Source organism: Bidens hawaiensis, unplaced genomic scaffold (genome assembly GCF_021521415.1).
Source record: "Bidens hawaiensis isolate Kalapana, Puna unplaced genomic scaffold, B.hawaiensis_p1.1 tig00010570_1, whole genome shotgun sequence".
NCBI lineage: Eukaryota > Viridiplantae > Streptophyta > Magnoliopsida > Asterales > Asteraceae > Bidens > Bidens hawaiensis.
In genome coordinates this window covers 270,983-288,544 of record NW_027491808.1, presented here as the reverse complement: position 1 = coordinate 288,544, position 17,562 = coordinate 270,983, and the positions used below count along the sequence as shown (strand labels likewise).

Here is a 17,562-nt window from a genome sequence, read left to right as displayed (position 1 = left end):
CAAAACGAAATTATTGACAGTTGAAATCGACCCAAATCGAACTGTTATTGACAGTCTTCCTAATCGGGTAAGTGGATGATTGTTGGCCTTAATTTTGTTGTTCTTCTATTGTTTTAGGCTTCTTCTTCTATTTGTTTGTTGACCTTTTGGAGGATATAATTTGACGCTTTATGGTCTTCTAATATTTGGGTTTTATTTGATTTATGGCTTATAATTTCTTTGCATGTTTACTATTTTGAGCTTCTTTTGATATCTTTAACTGTAGCTTAGCTTTTGTTGAGAATTGGTTGTTTACTTTGTGATTTTTGTTTGTCTTTTGACAGGTATAACTGAAGAAGGCAATGTATTTTATTTGGCATTTCCTTTGTTTCCTTTTTTCACTGCAATAAATATTTAAAATTAGCCTACAGATGCTTTATTTTGTTAAGTTGTGTGCTCCGCTAAATCAGGTTAGAAATAATAAATTAGGAGATACTATATGTCGGGTTGGCAGCAGCCGTTGACATGCCTTGAAAAGGTAGAGTGTTATCTTTCTTGCTCTCATGGAGCGGTCCACATTTTATTAATGAAACAGCCTGCAATTAGCATGTGTGGATGGTGTATACGGAGTTGATTTTAGCTCAGTTATTGTATGTTCATTCCAATTTTTCTGGAATGTTGGGTCAAAGTTGGTGTTTGACGTCCCGCGCAACACGCGAGGGTGCGCTAACTAGTTAGTATCTATGTTTTGTAGCCTTTGCAGGCATATATGAGAAGCAACCGATGGGCTAAGGTGAAACAAAAGTGACGGTCAATAGAGATATCAAAAGAAGTTATGGTGGTTTTGGTCATGAGACTTGGTAGTTATAAACTTATAATTAACAAGGGATACACTCTAATGTGTAGAGAACATGGAAGCAACTCGGTTCGTCGCATCGTGCGGGTGATAATTAGTTATAGCTATGAGCATATGATGGTTTCTATTATTTTTTATTTGAATATTATGTTTCCATGAATAAAATTCAATTTGTACGCAAACTTTTAATTTCTATTTGGATTTTGGTATGTTTCCATGGATTTTGAAGAAATCATACTTTGGATTTTTTTATCATGTTTTGTTTTTTTTTATAATTATTTATCATTCAGAGTTCTAACTAAACAGATACATTTCATTCAGCACTAAACAATTCAGAGGGGTGAGATAGTCATTTTGCATAGTTTATTAAGAGGTTCAACCAAACAGACTTAACTGATTCAGCACTTGCTGGCTTAGAGCCTCTTAATCATTCAGACATCTTAATCATTCAGCACTTAATGGTTCAGTACTTGCCAAACAGCCCCTAAGTTCGTCTCTTGTAGTAGAAATAGCTTTTGACCCTGATGACATAAACATAAAAACACCAAATAAAAGAGACAAAGGAGCTGTGTTATCACTAGGTCTTTATCCAATTTTTCTTCTTTTGTCTTTTGTTTTATTTATTGTTGTGTAATATTTCTCTAAGATTACTTTTCATTGCATTTAACTCCGTTAATATCATTAACTTTATTATGATGGGCCACTTGGTTGGTTAGCTCTATTGTTTTTCATTTTTTCTTTACAAAGTTGGCACATTTCAATTCATTTTTAGTGGATAAAGATCTTACCATCATATAGTAAAGATTGGGATCTTAATATATTATGCATACGATCTTATCATCAAGATTTTAAAGTTTTCTTTATTTATGCACACAAACAAAAGAGAACGTAACTCTTACATACTTTAAACATGACACTAATTAATAACATGTACGTTTTAAAACAATTACAAGTGATAGTTTCTATATAGTTGATAAACAATGTCTATTATTTAACATTGAAAAAATTAGCGAGTGAACGCATGTAACACGATACATATGTAAATAGCAAGTGCGGAAGGTACCAAGACCACCAACGGTCCAACCGTGGCCGCACCATACCAATCCAAACAACCAAGTTTCCCGAGCTTCATCTGAACCAAATTAACCAAAGCAAGAGTCAAGAACAAACAACCAAACGCCGATCCAGCAGCCGACGCCAACATCCCACCTCTTAGAACCCTTAAGTTAACATGAGCTATGGTCCCATCACTCACCTCAACACGCGTATCACCATCTTTAACGGTCCTAACCGCTTGTTTGAGCCCAAAAGCAATAAGGCTTGAGAAAAGAAACGAGCTAAACGAGTAGACATGAAATGACACGAGGTTTTCCGCAACTGAAGAACTGGCGAGGCATGACATGTCGGATGAGTTGACTAGAGTGTAGTTTGGGTCCGCGGGATTGACTGCCAGCCCGAGGAAAAGACCGAGAGTGAAAAGAGAATTGACGTTTACAATTCCGTCTAGTGCCATCATGTGGATGGTGGTGTTATTGAGATTGTGGCGGCTGATGGCGGAAGTTGTGGTGGTCATTTGGTTGATTGGGAAAATTAGTTGGAAAGTTGTGATTGTGTTTGGAGGCTTGAAACGAAAATTGGAAGGTTTTATGCTTCTCGTTGCCGGCAAGTAAAGTGAGGAGTGAAAGGCATTGCAACAAAAAATATTAATTACAAAAAGCGCCGTTGCCGGGGATCGAACCCGGGTCACCCGCGTGACAGGCGGGAATACTTACCACTATACTACAACGACTTGATGTTTATTTACTTTCGAAGTTTTATATTCTTCATGACGTCAATAAATCTACATGTTTAATAAGAAGAAAACGTTTTTTTTTAATAGTAGTAAATAATAAGTTATAAAAGAAATAACTCCCGATAAAAATATAAAACTGTAAAATAAAAGCATTTCGAACATGTGAAATAAAGTTTATAATTTAATACCATAGGTACATTATAATAAGTAAACGAGTCATGTATCAAACTAATACTAATATAATATAACATCATCCTTTATTATAACTTTTTAATAACTATTAGGTTTGTAAATGAATTAAACGTTTAGTAAACAATTCGTAAGCCGTTCAGCGAGAAGCTCATTTATGTTTGTTCACTTATGTTCATTGTTGGATGAAATTTTACATGAATTATCTACTTGATGCGTAATATTTGTTCGTTTGTGTGCATTTAAGTGTGTTTATTTACATTCATTTATATTTGTTTGTGTTCGTTTACGTTTGTTCATATATAACAAACATAAACACAAATATTTGTCCGATTAAGTGTTTGTGTTCATGTAAAGTTAAATTGAACAAACACAAACATGCTCTTGTCGCATTCTTTCGATTCGTTTACATGACCAATCACTATGCTACGTGTTACTTGCAATAGGGAACATGAAATAACAGATCATTTACTAGTACTGTCTGGATATACCGAGCAGATTTGAAGGCGAATGATGGCTTGGTGCTCAATGCATTGAATTGTTTTAAAGTCCTGCTAATATTTAGTTATTCACAACAATAACAAAAGCTAGTTTGTACAATTCTTTTGCCCACATGTTGGGTAATTTGAAAAGCACGCAATGATAGATTTTTCAAAAGCAGCTGCACCTCCTTAGGCATTGGAGGAGATCGAAACAAATTATTTACTTTGGTCATTTGGTTAGAATGTGTTGGTGTTGGGAGCTTGAAACGGAAATTGAAAGGATTTTGGGTCTTGTTTGCCGGCAAGCAAAGTGATGGGTTAGAGCAAGAGCAAAAATTAGGTGTTCAAATTAAAACTTAAAACAACGCAGTTGCCGGGGATCGAACCCGGGTCACCCGCGTGACAGGCGGGAATACTTACCACTATACTACAACGACTTGGTTGTTTGGTTATTTTCATAAGTTATTCAATAACTAAGAGTTGTACGATTGGGTGTTGCTCCATTAACAAAGACAAAACCTTTAAAGTTTAAACATATTGGTTTGGGAGAGTGAGGTCTTGGGTTCAAATCACACAAACGGCAAAGATTAAATGAAATTCACCGTTAAAAAAAACGAAAAAAGTTGTGACCTGATAATATAACACTGTTAAATAAAAGCATTTCAATTGTTTGAAAATGTTTATGTTTTGATATCGTAAGTAGACTGTAAAGTTATAAAGTCTATGAGTCTTGTTCTGAATGCAGTCATAATAAATTACACAAATATGGTAGTCCCTTTTAGACTTTGGATTACAAACGACGATCACATGTCAATATTAGTAGTCAATAGTATTTTTATAATAGTTATATATGATAATCTAACTACTTGAAGTTTGTAATGTATGTTCTTGTTTAGTTGTTTGTAGGATTTATAAAGGCACCATATCTTCATTTAATATTATGTGTAACTATTTTATAATGATAAATTATGTAACTGGTCATCTGAACATACACAATCCATGTCTCTAAACACGATGAACCAAATCAAATTAACCGAAATTGTAGAAAACCGAAACTCTAAATTTGGCGTGACCACAAATAAGAATCCAAACCATAAATCCGTTTAATAAGTTCAAATATGTGGTTTCTGATTCGACAATTCTAACTGTCTTCTAAGGCGAAGATACATAATGGTACACTAAAAACTACAACTAACAAAATTTGTTAACAAAAGTGTTAAAACTCAAGCGTTTTACAAAACAAAAATGGTCTAACCCAAAACTACAACATAGAACTAACAAAATTTGATAGTGACAACCGACTACACCATTTGTGCAACTAACTTTTTTAGATAAACGTAGAAAACCATAATTAGAAATATGTGTTTTATATACATAGGTACATATATAGCCAATTTAATAAGTTACAACTTACAACCTATTCTCCTAGTCGCCTTTGTCCAACTACTATAACCAATACTACCTCACCTTCTCCCTAACATACCAAACTCACTTTCTATTAAAAACTTTGAGCTCTCATGGCTGGTGAGTTTCATGACTCGAATGACGATGAAGAGGATTTCATCGTTGAGTTGACTCGCCAAATGGAGGATTACATGCTTCATAACAACACGCATGCAACATGTTTCGTTAATCAGAATCAGAATCAACACCGAGTTAACGTGAAGCAAGGAAGGTGGAAGAAGACTGAGTCAGCTCAGCAGATGAGGTATTCTAGAGGAAGGAGAGTGACATCCGGGTCGGGTATGAGAGCGATTTTTCTTAACAGACCAGGTTCAAAAACCGGGTATAAGGGGACCGGTGTGTTCTTGCCTCCTTCGGCCAACTGTCCAACAACTCATAGCCGCAAAATATCAGGTACCTACATGAGACAAGACATGCACATAAACATGTTTTGGATTGTTATGTCTAAAATGTATAGAACACGCTGCGTCTTCGGGTTGATTTGTAATTAAACAAGTCGATCTGCTAGCATGTTTAAACTGTCTTTTACCAACGTCTATCAATCTGATTAATGCTTTATAACTTGATCACTGACTTCCAACCTGTCAAACCGTTTGCGAGGTTTATAAATTAGGCTAAATTGGTTGTGTTCTCGTTATATGATTTTGATTGTGTGGGTTAGAGTTTTGATGTATTTGACACATTTAAAAAAATAGAACATGCTCTGACTGAGCAATTACCGTTAGTCTTTAGTATTCTGTTGAGTTCTATCTTGTAGAACTACTTAAATTTGGTGAACCCTACAAAGTTAAAGTTAAAGTTAAAGGCTTTATTGAATTACAGATAGTATTTATTTTATTTATTAATTTTTATATCTCATTTTAAAATTTTAGTACACTCATTTAGTTGATATATAGTAATTTTATCTGATATATAGCAACTTAAAAGAGGGTAGCAGCACAGCTTGTTACCTGTTTGTCATTTGTTTCAATGTAAACACTATTTTTTATTTTAAATTTCACTTTTAATTATGGATTTTATGTGTCAAAGAGTCATTAACTTTGTCGGATAAGATCTGTTAATATTGGTTAAGATCGAAATTGATATATAATAAGGGCATTTTAATACTTTTATGATTTTTTAATGTAAATAACTTTTCACACTCGTAATTTTTTTAAAGAAAAATTATACTATTAAATCAAACATCTGATTTTTTTTAAAACAATTTTAAAACTTGGTTTTTGTTATTTGCTTTTAGCTTAAAGATATACAAAATCACTTTTAAAGACATAAATTGTAGCTTCCTAAGAGAATAACATACAACAATACAATTTTTCTTTTTTAGAAATGGATATGCATCACTAACTTAAATACTTGAATGTCTTTCGCAAGGGGTAGACACCCATGGTAGGGGCGGACATCTTGGTCTTAAAATGCATGCCATAGACGAATAGTTGTGAAGTGAAAACAAAATAGGGGCGGACATCTTGGTCTTACATTTAAAAACGTGTTTAGATAATTTAAAAGATGTAGAAAAATACCTCTTGTAAAGTGAGTTTTGGGTCCACACCAATTTCTAAGAAGGAAAAAATCAACTATATATAAATGAATTTCCAATCAAATACAACTAATTGTTATCTAGCTTTTAGTTTTGTTATCCAATTTTGAAAAACTTATCGGTTGTACTTAAGTTGCCATTAAGTTTTATTTGAAATAAAGTAGCAAGTTAGTGGTCACTAGTTTGCATTTAAGAAATTAGTGGTCTGCATTTCTTTTCTGTAAAAGGTAGCAAAGAAAATTGCAATCAAATATCTGCACTGTCTAAAGATGAAGCTTTTTTCAAAATAATAATAATAATAATAATAATAATAATAATAATGAAAATTGAAATTTAATAATCCTAACTTTTTGTTATTGGTCAATAATAATCCTAACTTTGTTTATTCTCACCAGTGGTCCCAAATTTAAAGTTGGCTCTCAATGGTCCCTTGTTAAAAAAAAAAATTAAGACGTTAAGTTTTTTCCGAATTTCCAACTAGTTTATTAGGGTTTTTGATTGGAAGGAAGATACGAGTCGATTAGCGTAAAACTTAGCTAGAAATGATGCTTCAAATGGCTTGATTAGTGCTTCAAATCGGGTGTTTGAATTAAAATGAACAAAACTTAAGCTGTTTGGAGTATCATTTCGAGCTAAGTTTTACATCAATCGACTCGCATCTTTCTTCTGATCAAAAGCCCTAATAAATCAGTTTGAAATTTGAAAAAACTTAACGTCGTTAGGTTTTTTTTTAACGGAGGACCATTGAGAGCCAACTTTTTTAAATTTGGAACCACTGGTGGGAATAAACAAAGTTAGGATTTTTATCGGCCAATAACAGAAAGTTAGGATTGTTAAAATCCAATTTTCCTAATAATAATAATAATAATAATAATAATAATAATAATAATAAAGGTTTTATTAGACTTTTCAACTATTGATGAGTATATTTAAAATAATATAAAATTAGTTCTCCTCACATGAGCGATAAATTCTGATCACATAGGGTACTATACTATGAACGTATATCGATGAAACCAAGCAAGCCACATGCCACGTAATTGTTTTATCTTCACTTTCAAAACTACCCGAATATATACAGGATGGTGTTTGGCATACAAAAACTATCCAAGTGCCACAACAACCCAATCACACTCCAAGTCAAAACCATTGTAGGATCCAAAAATCCCCCCATTAACCACATATATTTATACTTTGCATACACGGTTTAAGCCTTCAGCCTTTTAAATAGGAGGGAAACACCTGCCAACCCGGACCCGAAAGTTCCTTTTAGGAACCTTTTGGCTTTACATAGTCCACCAATATCTACTTACTTACCTATCTATCTACCTATCTATCCATACTAATAAACAAAAATAATAATGATGATGTGTCATAATTATAAACTTTAATTTCATTCCTATTTTCTAATCTTCACTCTTCTTAATACACTCACCTTCAACGTCCTATGCCCTTTGTGAACTGATTGCATATGGTCTTCAAAAGTTATATATACTTGATTACCACTTTTATCTGAGAAGTGTTCACGTTGGAACATTAATATACAGGTTGGTCTACTGCACTTGTCCCAACTAGGGTAATAGAAGTACTAGAACAACATTTCAACAACTTGAAGCCTCTTTTGCCGTTGAACAACCTACTTAACACCAAATCTACTCACCAAGGTACCTTATTATTTACATTTTGAACCATAGTATGTGGCACACATATATTTATCTAATTGCGTCATGCTGTTCTTTTATATGGCATAGGGCAAGTTATGGACTACGTAGAGAAGAAACTGCCTCAAGAGTGGACTTACTAACATAAGATCGAATTTATATATCTTATTATTATTATTATACTGACAAATTGGATTTTAATAATCTCACATTTTTGCAGTTGCCAATAATAATTTCATCTTAGAAAATAGTTGCCAACGGTCCCACTTTTCACACTAATTGTTGTTTCATTGGACCCCGGTTAGAAAAAACAACTTAACTTCGTTAAGTTTTTTTTTTTTCTAAAATTCAAACTGATGTTTTAGGAAGTTTAAACACCCAAATTGAACTACCGTTTCGTCATTTGGAGCACCATTTCAAGGTATTTTTACATCAATCGTTTCATATCCTTCGTCCAATCAAAAACCCTAATCAATTTGAAATTCGGAAAAAAGTTAAAAATTAACAGAGTTAAGACTTTTCTTATGGAGGTCAAATGAAAACAATTAGTGTGAAAGGCGAGACTGTTGACAACTATTTTCTGAAATAAGATTATTATTAGCCAACTACAAAAAATAAAATTATTAAAATTCAGTTTGCCTATTATTATTTGTGATAAGTTTGCATCCTTATCAATGGGTTCCACCATATAGAATAAGGACCTTTGCTAAAATACCTAAAAGTGAAAGAATAAACCAGAGGTTATGTTACTGAATATAAGAATACTTTGTTTTCTTAAATCAAGGTAAATTAGAATTCTTGTACGTTAAACAATTAAATCATAATAGTGACTGACCATGTACTAGGTGACTGTCCATGTACGTTAAACAATTGTAACTAAGACAATCTTGTATGATAGTGACCTCTTCATGTATATTAGTAATTGTTTGCTCTAAACATTTTGCAAAATCATGATGCATTTTTATTAATTAATATAAAAAAAGAGTTTGTAAATTAAGTACATAACGCTTAAAAGGGCTAGAAATATGTGAGTTATATCTTAATCATTTGTCATTTAGCATCTTGAGAAACAAGGCTTACAAGTTTAATGTATAACAAATCATATTTGTTCTAAATTTTCTGAATCCTAACAACTTCAACGAGTGCACATCAAATCATTTCATATACGTCACATGATACATAAATTCGGCTCATCAGGAGACCCATTCATATGATATAGTTTAGTTAAACTCATCAAACAAAGCAGAGCTTATCTTTTTTATATCAATTAGGTTCTTCTCCGGTGTTAGAAATTTAACCCAAGCCACTTAATTAAATCCTTTATCTTTAAAATCAACTTAGCTAGACGTTTGAGACATAACTTAAGCGCACACCTTAAAAGGGGTTACATCTAAAAGCATTATACTTTTTTCTATATATAAAAACGTTATCATGCAAGGTTTTATAGTCCAATTATTATAGTAAGTTTGTTGTGTGTGTGAATTAGGACTGTTCACGAGCCGAGTCGAACCGAGCAAGGGTTTGCTCGTTGCTTGGCTCGTTTCAAATCAAACCGAGCCGAGTGGCTCAAAATCGAACCGATCCAAGATCTAAACGAGCCAAAATCAAACCGAGCACTATGAATTAGGCTTGACGTGTGTAGCATATGGACACCTCTTGGGTTCGGGTTACCACTTTGGGTCCACACGTATTAAGCCTATTGGGCTTGGACATAATCTTAAATTCTTGGCTATTCTTGAGTTCTTGATGCTTTTAAGCTAATTTTTAGCACTATCATTGTGATTAATCATAGAACAATGATTAATCATAGAACAACTATCATTAACATATAATTTAATAAACAACATTGTCAGACTGATAAACTTTTCGTAGAATCACGTAGTGCCGATGTTCGGATTTCTATCAACTCAATCCTAGTAGCCTTTTTGTTTTTTTTGAAAACATGTGCTACTAATAAAATATCGCACAAAGATGCGTATAAATTAAACAGAGTTATGTCTAGGATCACTATATATTAATCGAGTTCTGCATTGGATCACGCAAGTAATACCCAAATGAATATACTATTTAGTTTAATGAAGTTAATTTTTAATTTTAAAAGTTCCATTTAACTAGACAAATTCGAAACTTTTGTATACAAAGCAGCATTGAGGACTCAAATAAGGCATGTAAACCATGGTTAAATATAATCTCACTAGGTTAGAACCCGTATATTACACGGACTGATAATAAAGTGAAAATAAAACTAATAATATAAATAATTGCTTGAGTCGAGCACTTGTTATTCACATAATACATTTTCTTCTAACTTATTGATTTAAATTCCTCTAAGAAACCAAAACCTTCTTAAGTCCAGCAAGAAAGACGTAATCGCCCCCAACTTATAGAATATATCCAAGGAACAATTCTATGAATACACTACAGACTCACCCAATCAATCAAATCCCACAGCCCCTTTCGGTAATCTTTGCAACACCGACATGTTTATCCAAACACTTGAAATATGAATCACCAAAAAATTCTCATTAAATTTCCAACATAAAAAGCTTCAAAATTTGCTATTAGCAGTATCTAGGAAGTGGGAACGTGAGATATAGGCAAACTTTACCTTTATAGATATTAGATAGAGTTTCCAACATAAAAAAACTCAATTAAATGATTAAGGGAGCACGAGTTTTAGTTAACTTTTATAAAAAATATGAAATTCACCATGTTTTCAAGCAAGTTATTCCATGCTTTCCTGCTAAGGATATAATGAATGGTGAATTTCATAAGGTCATGATGGAAAGCTTTACACGATGCTATAGAGTCAGATGATACTAACCCGTCACTACCCGCTCCCTTGATTCTTGCAAATTCTCATTCTACATGTGATGCCATTAAATTAGTCACCTAAAAGATTACATTTTTTTATATAAAAAAAAGATGCAAGGTATGTATAAAAATATGAAAAATGTCTAACTTTTCGAAGTAAGAAATTGACAGTGAGAAATGTGATCATCATAACTCTTTTTTGCGCCATTTTGTTACAAATAAAATTTTATCATCAAGGTTTTATATATAATCAAAGTTTGAAAGTAAATTCGGATCTATTAAATATATTTTGAAAAAATATGAAATCATATATACACTACAACACATACTGAACATAGTTAGCTGATAGTTTACTGTACAATTATAATTGACAAAATCTACTAAAATTAAGGTTGTAGGGTTCTCATAACAAGGATGATTAAGAACTTTTTAAACAAAATACCAAAAAAAATCATCACAAGAATCTAACGCAACCACATCAATCACTAAAGGAAACAACAAACAAACAAATATATATATATATATATAGGGTTTACGTTTCTTGAAAGAAAGACAAAATCAAATCGATTTAATACCTATCATTGAAGTAAAACACATAAGATGCTAAAATCGATGATTACTTAATCAAAACGAACCCTTCAAAGCCCCTAATATTTCGAGGTTAGGGTTCTTCGTACTAAAATATTTGTAAATTAATCGAATCGCCAAACAAAATCAATGGAAAGTGTGCTACTGAAGAGGTTTACTTTTACCTATAAAAATCTACAGAATTTTTGTCTGAAGAAGCATTAAAACTTGGTTATAACAATTGGAAATGGGTTTTAAAACTTGGTTATAACAATTTAAAGATCCAAAATACAACGTCTGGGTCGGGTAGTTATCCACGTTGGATCCGAAAATGAATCATATAATGAAAATGGGTTTTAAAAAGGTGAGGAGGGTTGTGAGAGTGACAAGTGGCACAAATTGGTATTGTTTTATTAGAGTAGATAGATAGATACTTATCATTTTCCTTAAATCCTTATTCATTACATGTATCCGTCAATTTGTTAAAAGTTTGTTGTGATTTTCTACTACACTTCTTACCATTTTAATGTCATAAGCCAAGAAAGTTAAAAATACAACAACAATACTGAAGAAACACTAACCAGACCCCTGGACAGATTACTGATAACCTGGGGGTTAGATAGATGTTTCCCACGAGGGGTGAGACCCTGAGAAGATGGTTCTTCTGATAACCTGCAAAACAGACACCGTGAGCTTGTCACTGAGAAGGGGGGGTTCCTCCTTGTGACCACCCTCCGGCGTGAGAATCAGACTAGATTGCTCTTTAAATATAAATGTATATTAAGAAATTGCTAGAGCAGATATCAGGTATAATATGATGATATAAGATAAGATGAGATGGTCATACCATTTGTGGTATTTATAGCCGAATGTAGGTTTCCAAGGAGGTGTGGCCGGCTGCAACAGTATTCCTGTTCCACCAACAGTAGCCTACGCACGTGCCCTGCTGATAGTTGGTGGGTAGGTAGCGGCTGATAGCGACCAGGCCTGCTGTATACTATTCATTTTCCACCAACTGCCGGCTACGCACGTGGTATGACAAGAGTTGGTGAGTAGGCAGCGGCTAATAGTGACATACAGTGTAGGAGCATGCTGCTCGCCATACCGTTGTCCATAAGCTGTCGTATCTTTAGTCAGATCTTGTTCCCATACCTCGTCAGGTACAGTACAGAAGATCTTCCCGTATCGTACGGACTGGCTTATTTGGGCGGGAGTATTCCCCCTCCCGCCACTGTGCGGGATTGTTCCCGGCTTTGCTCATTCCTTCAGGTGACACTGAATGACGAGAGCTAAGTGCCTTGTGCGTGTAGCCTTGCTGCGCGGGTGGCCTTCCCTGATGGCTTGTATCCGAGGCTGCGGGGACAGGCGGAGTCCTTCACCATTGGGAGGCATTTCCTGCGGGAACAGCTTGCATACTGCGCGTAAGGACGTCACGTCTCTGAGCATGGTTGGTCCTGTGGATCCAGTTGGTTTCTGCGCAGACGTCCCTGTTTAAGGTGAGTCTTGCGGGTCCAACTGGGCTCTGCTGGGACCTACCTCTTCAAGTCCCCCAGTCCAATGTTCTTCTCATGCGTGTTTAATAAAGTGAGGTGAACTTTTGGACTTAAGCAAAGGGTTTTGAAAAGGGTTTTTTTTTTTTTTTAAGGTTTTCCATGGGGATTCTTCCAGCGGAAGTCCTTGTCACTTGCAGAAATTCCCGAGTTTCCTGCTTGGTCTTTGGGTATGATGCGGGTAGGTCTGTAACCTCCTCGCAAGTCAGGAGCGTTGAGTCCCACTTGTGTGGATTCTCCATGAAGTTTTGGTAGTTTTGAACATAGTGATCAATTATGTTAAAACCACCAATTCCATCCTGGAGCTTCAAACAACGTAGTTCTCGACGTTCCCGCTATGCGGGGATGTTATTTCCGTTTTCGCAAGCATTGCCCAGAAGATCCTTCTTGGTTTCAATTCCCAGCGGAGCGCTAGGTATGTGAAGGGTTTTGCCTTAACACTGTACCAGCGCTCGTCTTACGGTTACTTTACTTCCAAGGTATTCCTGGCGTCAATTCCCTGCGGGTGCTAGGTATGTGAAGGGTTTTGCCTTTACACTGTACCCGTACCCGTCTTATAGTTACTTGGTTGCCGAGGAATATTTGGCTTCAATTCCCTGCGGGTGCTAGGTATGTGAAGGGTTTTGCCTTAACACTGTACCCGCATCCGTCTTACGGTTACTTGTTCGCCAATGTTTACTTGGCTTCAATTCCCTGCGGGTGCTAGGTATGTGAAGGGTTTTGCCTTAACACTGTACCCGCATCCGTTTTACGGTTACTTGTTTGCCAAGGTAAGGGGTATTTTCCCGCTTACTTTTTATTATTTTTAAATTTTGAATTTTGAAATTCGAAAGGTTGGTGGAAAGATAAGAACAGTCCAAACCTCTGAAACGTCGTGCGACGGTTTCTTCTGACTGTGTCAGGACGTGCAGGAAGTTATGGTGACGTGACAGTACATGGTCATTCCAGACGCTTTTTCAGGCGCGTGGACGCGATTTTTCGGACGCGTGGCCGCGAAATTAATGGTACACGTCCTGTCAACAGCTGTTGCCAGCTTGCTTTTTGCCACGTGTCATAGTTTCATTGCACCTTCGATTTCTCTCTCCTCCGCATTAAATTCATCGCATTAATTGCGATTAGTATATAAAGGGGGAGAGGGCTCTTTGTGATCCACACTTTCACCCTTCTCTTCTTCTTCTTAGCGATTTCCGGCAAATACTCACCTTTTCAGGCAAGCATTTTGCCGAAATCGTTTTCTTCTTTCTGCAAGATGTCTTCATGTGATCTCGAGTCTACAGCCGATGACAAGAGTACTGCTGGCGAGTGCCAGTGTGCTCTGCCCGGCGATCTGTACCGGTATGTTGTCAGGAAGTTCATGCTCGATCCTCTCGAGCCTGAGTTTCCTGAACCCCATCAGACCGTGTACGATGTCCCCAGAGGCAAGATCGGGGTTTATGCAGCATTCTTTATCTATGGGAATCTTAGGTTCCCATTGACAAAGTTTGTTTACCGTGTCCTGGAGAGGCACGGTGTTCATTTGACCGAGTTGCACCCCATGGCGATCGCCAAGATTCGCCACTTCGAGTGGGTGTGCCGGATTTTGGGCATCGAGCCCCATGTTGACCGCCTGATGACCTTCTACACTTGGAGGTGCATCCAGGGGTGGTATACCCTGACAACCCGTATCAAGGGTTTGAAGATTTGCGCGACCGAGCGCAGTCTTCGCGCATGAAAGCGGGAGTTCTTCTTTATCTCCGCTCGCGCCATTCCCCTTGCCATGAAGTTTAAGAATGGGCAAGCTCTCCCAAGCCTTCACGCCTCCAACTACCAGGAGGCGGAATGGTTTTCGAGGATATCTCGGATCCAATCTCCGGTATACCGGTTTGCGGAGTCCGGGATGGTCATGTTGGGGATGAGCCGGGTCTGGAAGGCGGCGGACGCGCAAAAGGTTCCGATCGTCCTCGAATACGGTTCGAACTCTGTTCCTTACGGTATGCTTTCCTTCCTATTGTTGATTTTAGATTTCTTCTAACTTTTTCCCTGTTTATTTCAGAGGGGAACGACCTGCAGTCGCTCCTTAACCCGCGGGAGGCTGACGATCCCGCACGGATGGGTACTCGCGCTCTGGACGAGAACGAGTTGCCCATCCTCGAACAAACTGCGGATCGGTTCGTGGAGGTCTATCCGCAAGGCCATGAGATCCTTGCGGTAGGCTTGGTCAGCCTACCTGAGGCGACGACCCAGGCGCCTGCGCCTGCTTCCGCTGGTCCAGTTGCTCACTCCTTTGAGCCAACTGTTCCAGCCGAGATGACGTCTCCGCCGGCGGTGAGTGCGATTTTTACAGCATCCTTCACCGAGCCGGCGGTTACCATTGCTGCGGAATCTGCGGCAGCGACCGCGGCGGCGACCACGGCGGCTGCTACTATGCCCCCGCCATTGGCAACGACGGCCGGTCCATCAGGTACGCGTGGGGCTTCCCGCCAATCTTTGCCACCTTCCCATCTGCTTGACCTTTTGGATGGATTTCCTTTGGGTTCAGGTGATGGGTTCGGCGGCTATCGGCCTGTTATAGACCCTACAGGTGCGTAGGGTTCCTTTGGCCCTTTTTCACTTATATAATTTTTTATCATCTTTTCCTAACTGCTTTTTGTTTTCTGCAGTGTCGGATTCCAATGAAGTGTATGTTCCGCGATGGAACATACGCCGAGGAACAACCCTTCGTACCCCTGTGGAGTGCGTGGAATGGGCTCGTCACGCTGCTCCCAGTGGTGCGTTGGGGGAAGCCATGGCTAGCTACCAGGAGGGTAGGCTAAGCAATGAGCTTCGGGTTCTCCTCGCCCGGATGCAGCCGCGCGTCGAGCTGCTTTGTCGTGAAAACGACAAGTTAAAAGCAGCTCGCGCTAAAGAAGTAGCTCAGGCGCGGGCTATCCGCGAGGAGAACCAAAAACTCTCCGCAGCGGCTGCGGAGAATGAGAAGGCCTTCAAGGCCCTTGAGGTTGAAGTTCAGGCTCGACTCGAGGCCCGTTCCAAGGCTGCCCAAGCTGTTAATGAACAGCTTCGGCTGGCTAAGGAAACTGCGAGGAACGCAACCGAGAGGGCCACCAAGGCTGAAGCTGTTGCTGAGCCTCTACGCGTGGAGAATGAAGAGCTTAAAGCAAAATTAGAGGCTCTCCAGCAGGCTCATGATGCCTTGGCGATGGAGGACGCTATGAAGCTTCAAGAAATCCTGGACCAGAGGGGGGTGCTTGACCATACCGAGCGTAAGCTAAAGGGCGTCGAAGAGGCTACGGCTAAAGAGGTGTTGCTTGCCAACCTCAACAAGAGTGAAGCCGAACGCGCCCGTAACGAAGCTCAAGCTGCCCTCCAAGAAGCTCTGGCTGCCAAGGAATGGCTTCTTCGAGAAGCGTTGTCTCAAGTATGTTTTCTTGTCTTTACGCTTTTCTTTGTAGATAGAAAAGGTTTGACACTTGTATATTTTCTTTTGTAGGTTGTGCATCGGGTCTTCTCAGAGACATCTTATGACGATGCTATGAGCGCAGCCCTCAACGCTTCTCACGAGGATGGGGAAAAGGCCGGCTTTCTGCTTGGTCTAGGGTTCGTTGAGAAAGGCATCCCGCATTCCAACTTCCCTTTATTCGATGTAGATACCGAAGCTGTATACGACCAAGCAGTAAATCAATACGCCGCCTTCCCGCATCCAGTGGTGGAGAAGGTGAATGAAGTTGCTGCTGCTGATGACGGGCTAGCTATCCTCAAAGCTTTCCTTGAACTGCCACGCTCTACTGATGGGGCTGGTCCAAGTGGAAGTGGCCCTGAAGCCTGATCCTGAAGATCCCTTCCCGCTGCTAGGATAGATATAGTTGTATAGATTTACTTTCTTGTAGGCGGGTAGTTACCCGGCCATTCTTGTAATCAACCATTGTGAAATATAAATCTTTTTGCGGGTAAGACCGCTACTTTCGTTGGGTTCCTTGCTTTGTAAACGTTGTATGACTTGCATACTTTAGTTTAAATTAGCAATTTTCCAAAGTGTTTTAGAATAAGTTAACCTTTGAACGTGGTAGATAGGTGTGAAGTTTTGCTTCCTCTTCCGTGATTGTGCGGGTAGGATCGTCACTTGCACGTAGTAGGATGACTAAACTTTACCATCTGACCTGCGTGTAGGTTTTCCTCATCTTTTGGGGATAAGTTAACCTTTGAACGTGGTAGATAGGTGAAGTTTTGCTTCCTCTTCCGTGATTGTGCGGGTAGGACCGTCACTTGCACGTAGTAGGATGGCTAAACTTTACCATCTGACCTGCGTGTAGGTTTTCCTCATCCGTTGGGGATAAGTTAACCTTTGAACGTGGTAGATATGTGAAGTTTTGCTTCCTCTTCCGTGATTGTGCGGGTAGGACCGTCACTTGCACGTAGTAGGATAGCTAAACTTTACCATCTGACCTGCGTGTAGGTTTTCCTCATCCGTTGTTAGAAATTGTCTTGAACCGTTCGACGCGCGTCCGTTAATAGATTAGTGTTCAGTTCCCTTTTTCATGATTCATGCGGATAGACCGGCATTTTCATTTAATGGGAGGACTGAACTTTTCCCCTTCGACTGACCTGCGTGAAGGTTTGTCGTTTTTTGGGTCTATGCTGGTTTTGCCGCCTTCCCCACGCAACGACTTTCCACGTATTTATGCGGTGAAAACCGGC

The 17,562-nt window shown here is 38.2% G+C and overlaps 1 protein-coding gene and 2 non-coding genes across 3 annotated transcripts; all 3 read right to left on the bottom strand.

The window, feature by feature from the left end:
• Positions 1 to 1,841: 1,841 nt before the first annotated feature.
• On the bottom strand, positions 1,842 to 2,408 carry LOC143535638 (uncharacterized). Its single transcript, XM_077029845.1, has one exon. The coding sequence runs from the start codon at positions 2,406 to 2,408 to the stop codon at positions 1,842 to 1,844; it is 567 nt and encodes a 188-aa protein (XP_076885960.1).
• Positions 2,409 to 2,552: 144 nt separating this feature from the next.
• TRNAD-GUC (transfer RNA aspartic acid (anticodon GUC)) lies at positions 2,553 to 2,624 on the bottom strand. The gene has a single exon. It is a non-coding gene; the product is annotated as a tRNA-Asp (tRNA).
• Positions 2,625 to 3,663: 1,039 nt separating this feature from the next.
• On the bottom strand, positions 3,664 to 3,735 carry TRNAD-GUC (transfer RNA aspartic acid (anticodon GUC)). The gene has a single exon. It is a non-coding gene; the product is annotated as a tRNA-Asp (tRNA).
• Between the last annotated feature and the right edge of the window lie 13,827 nt (positions 3,736 to 17,562).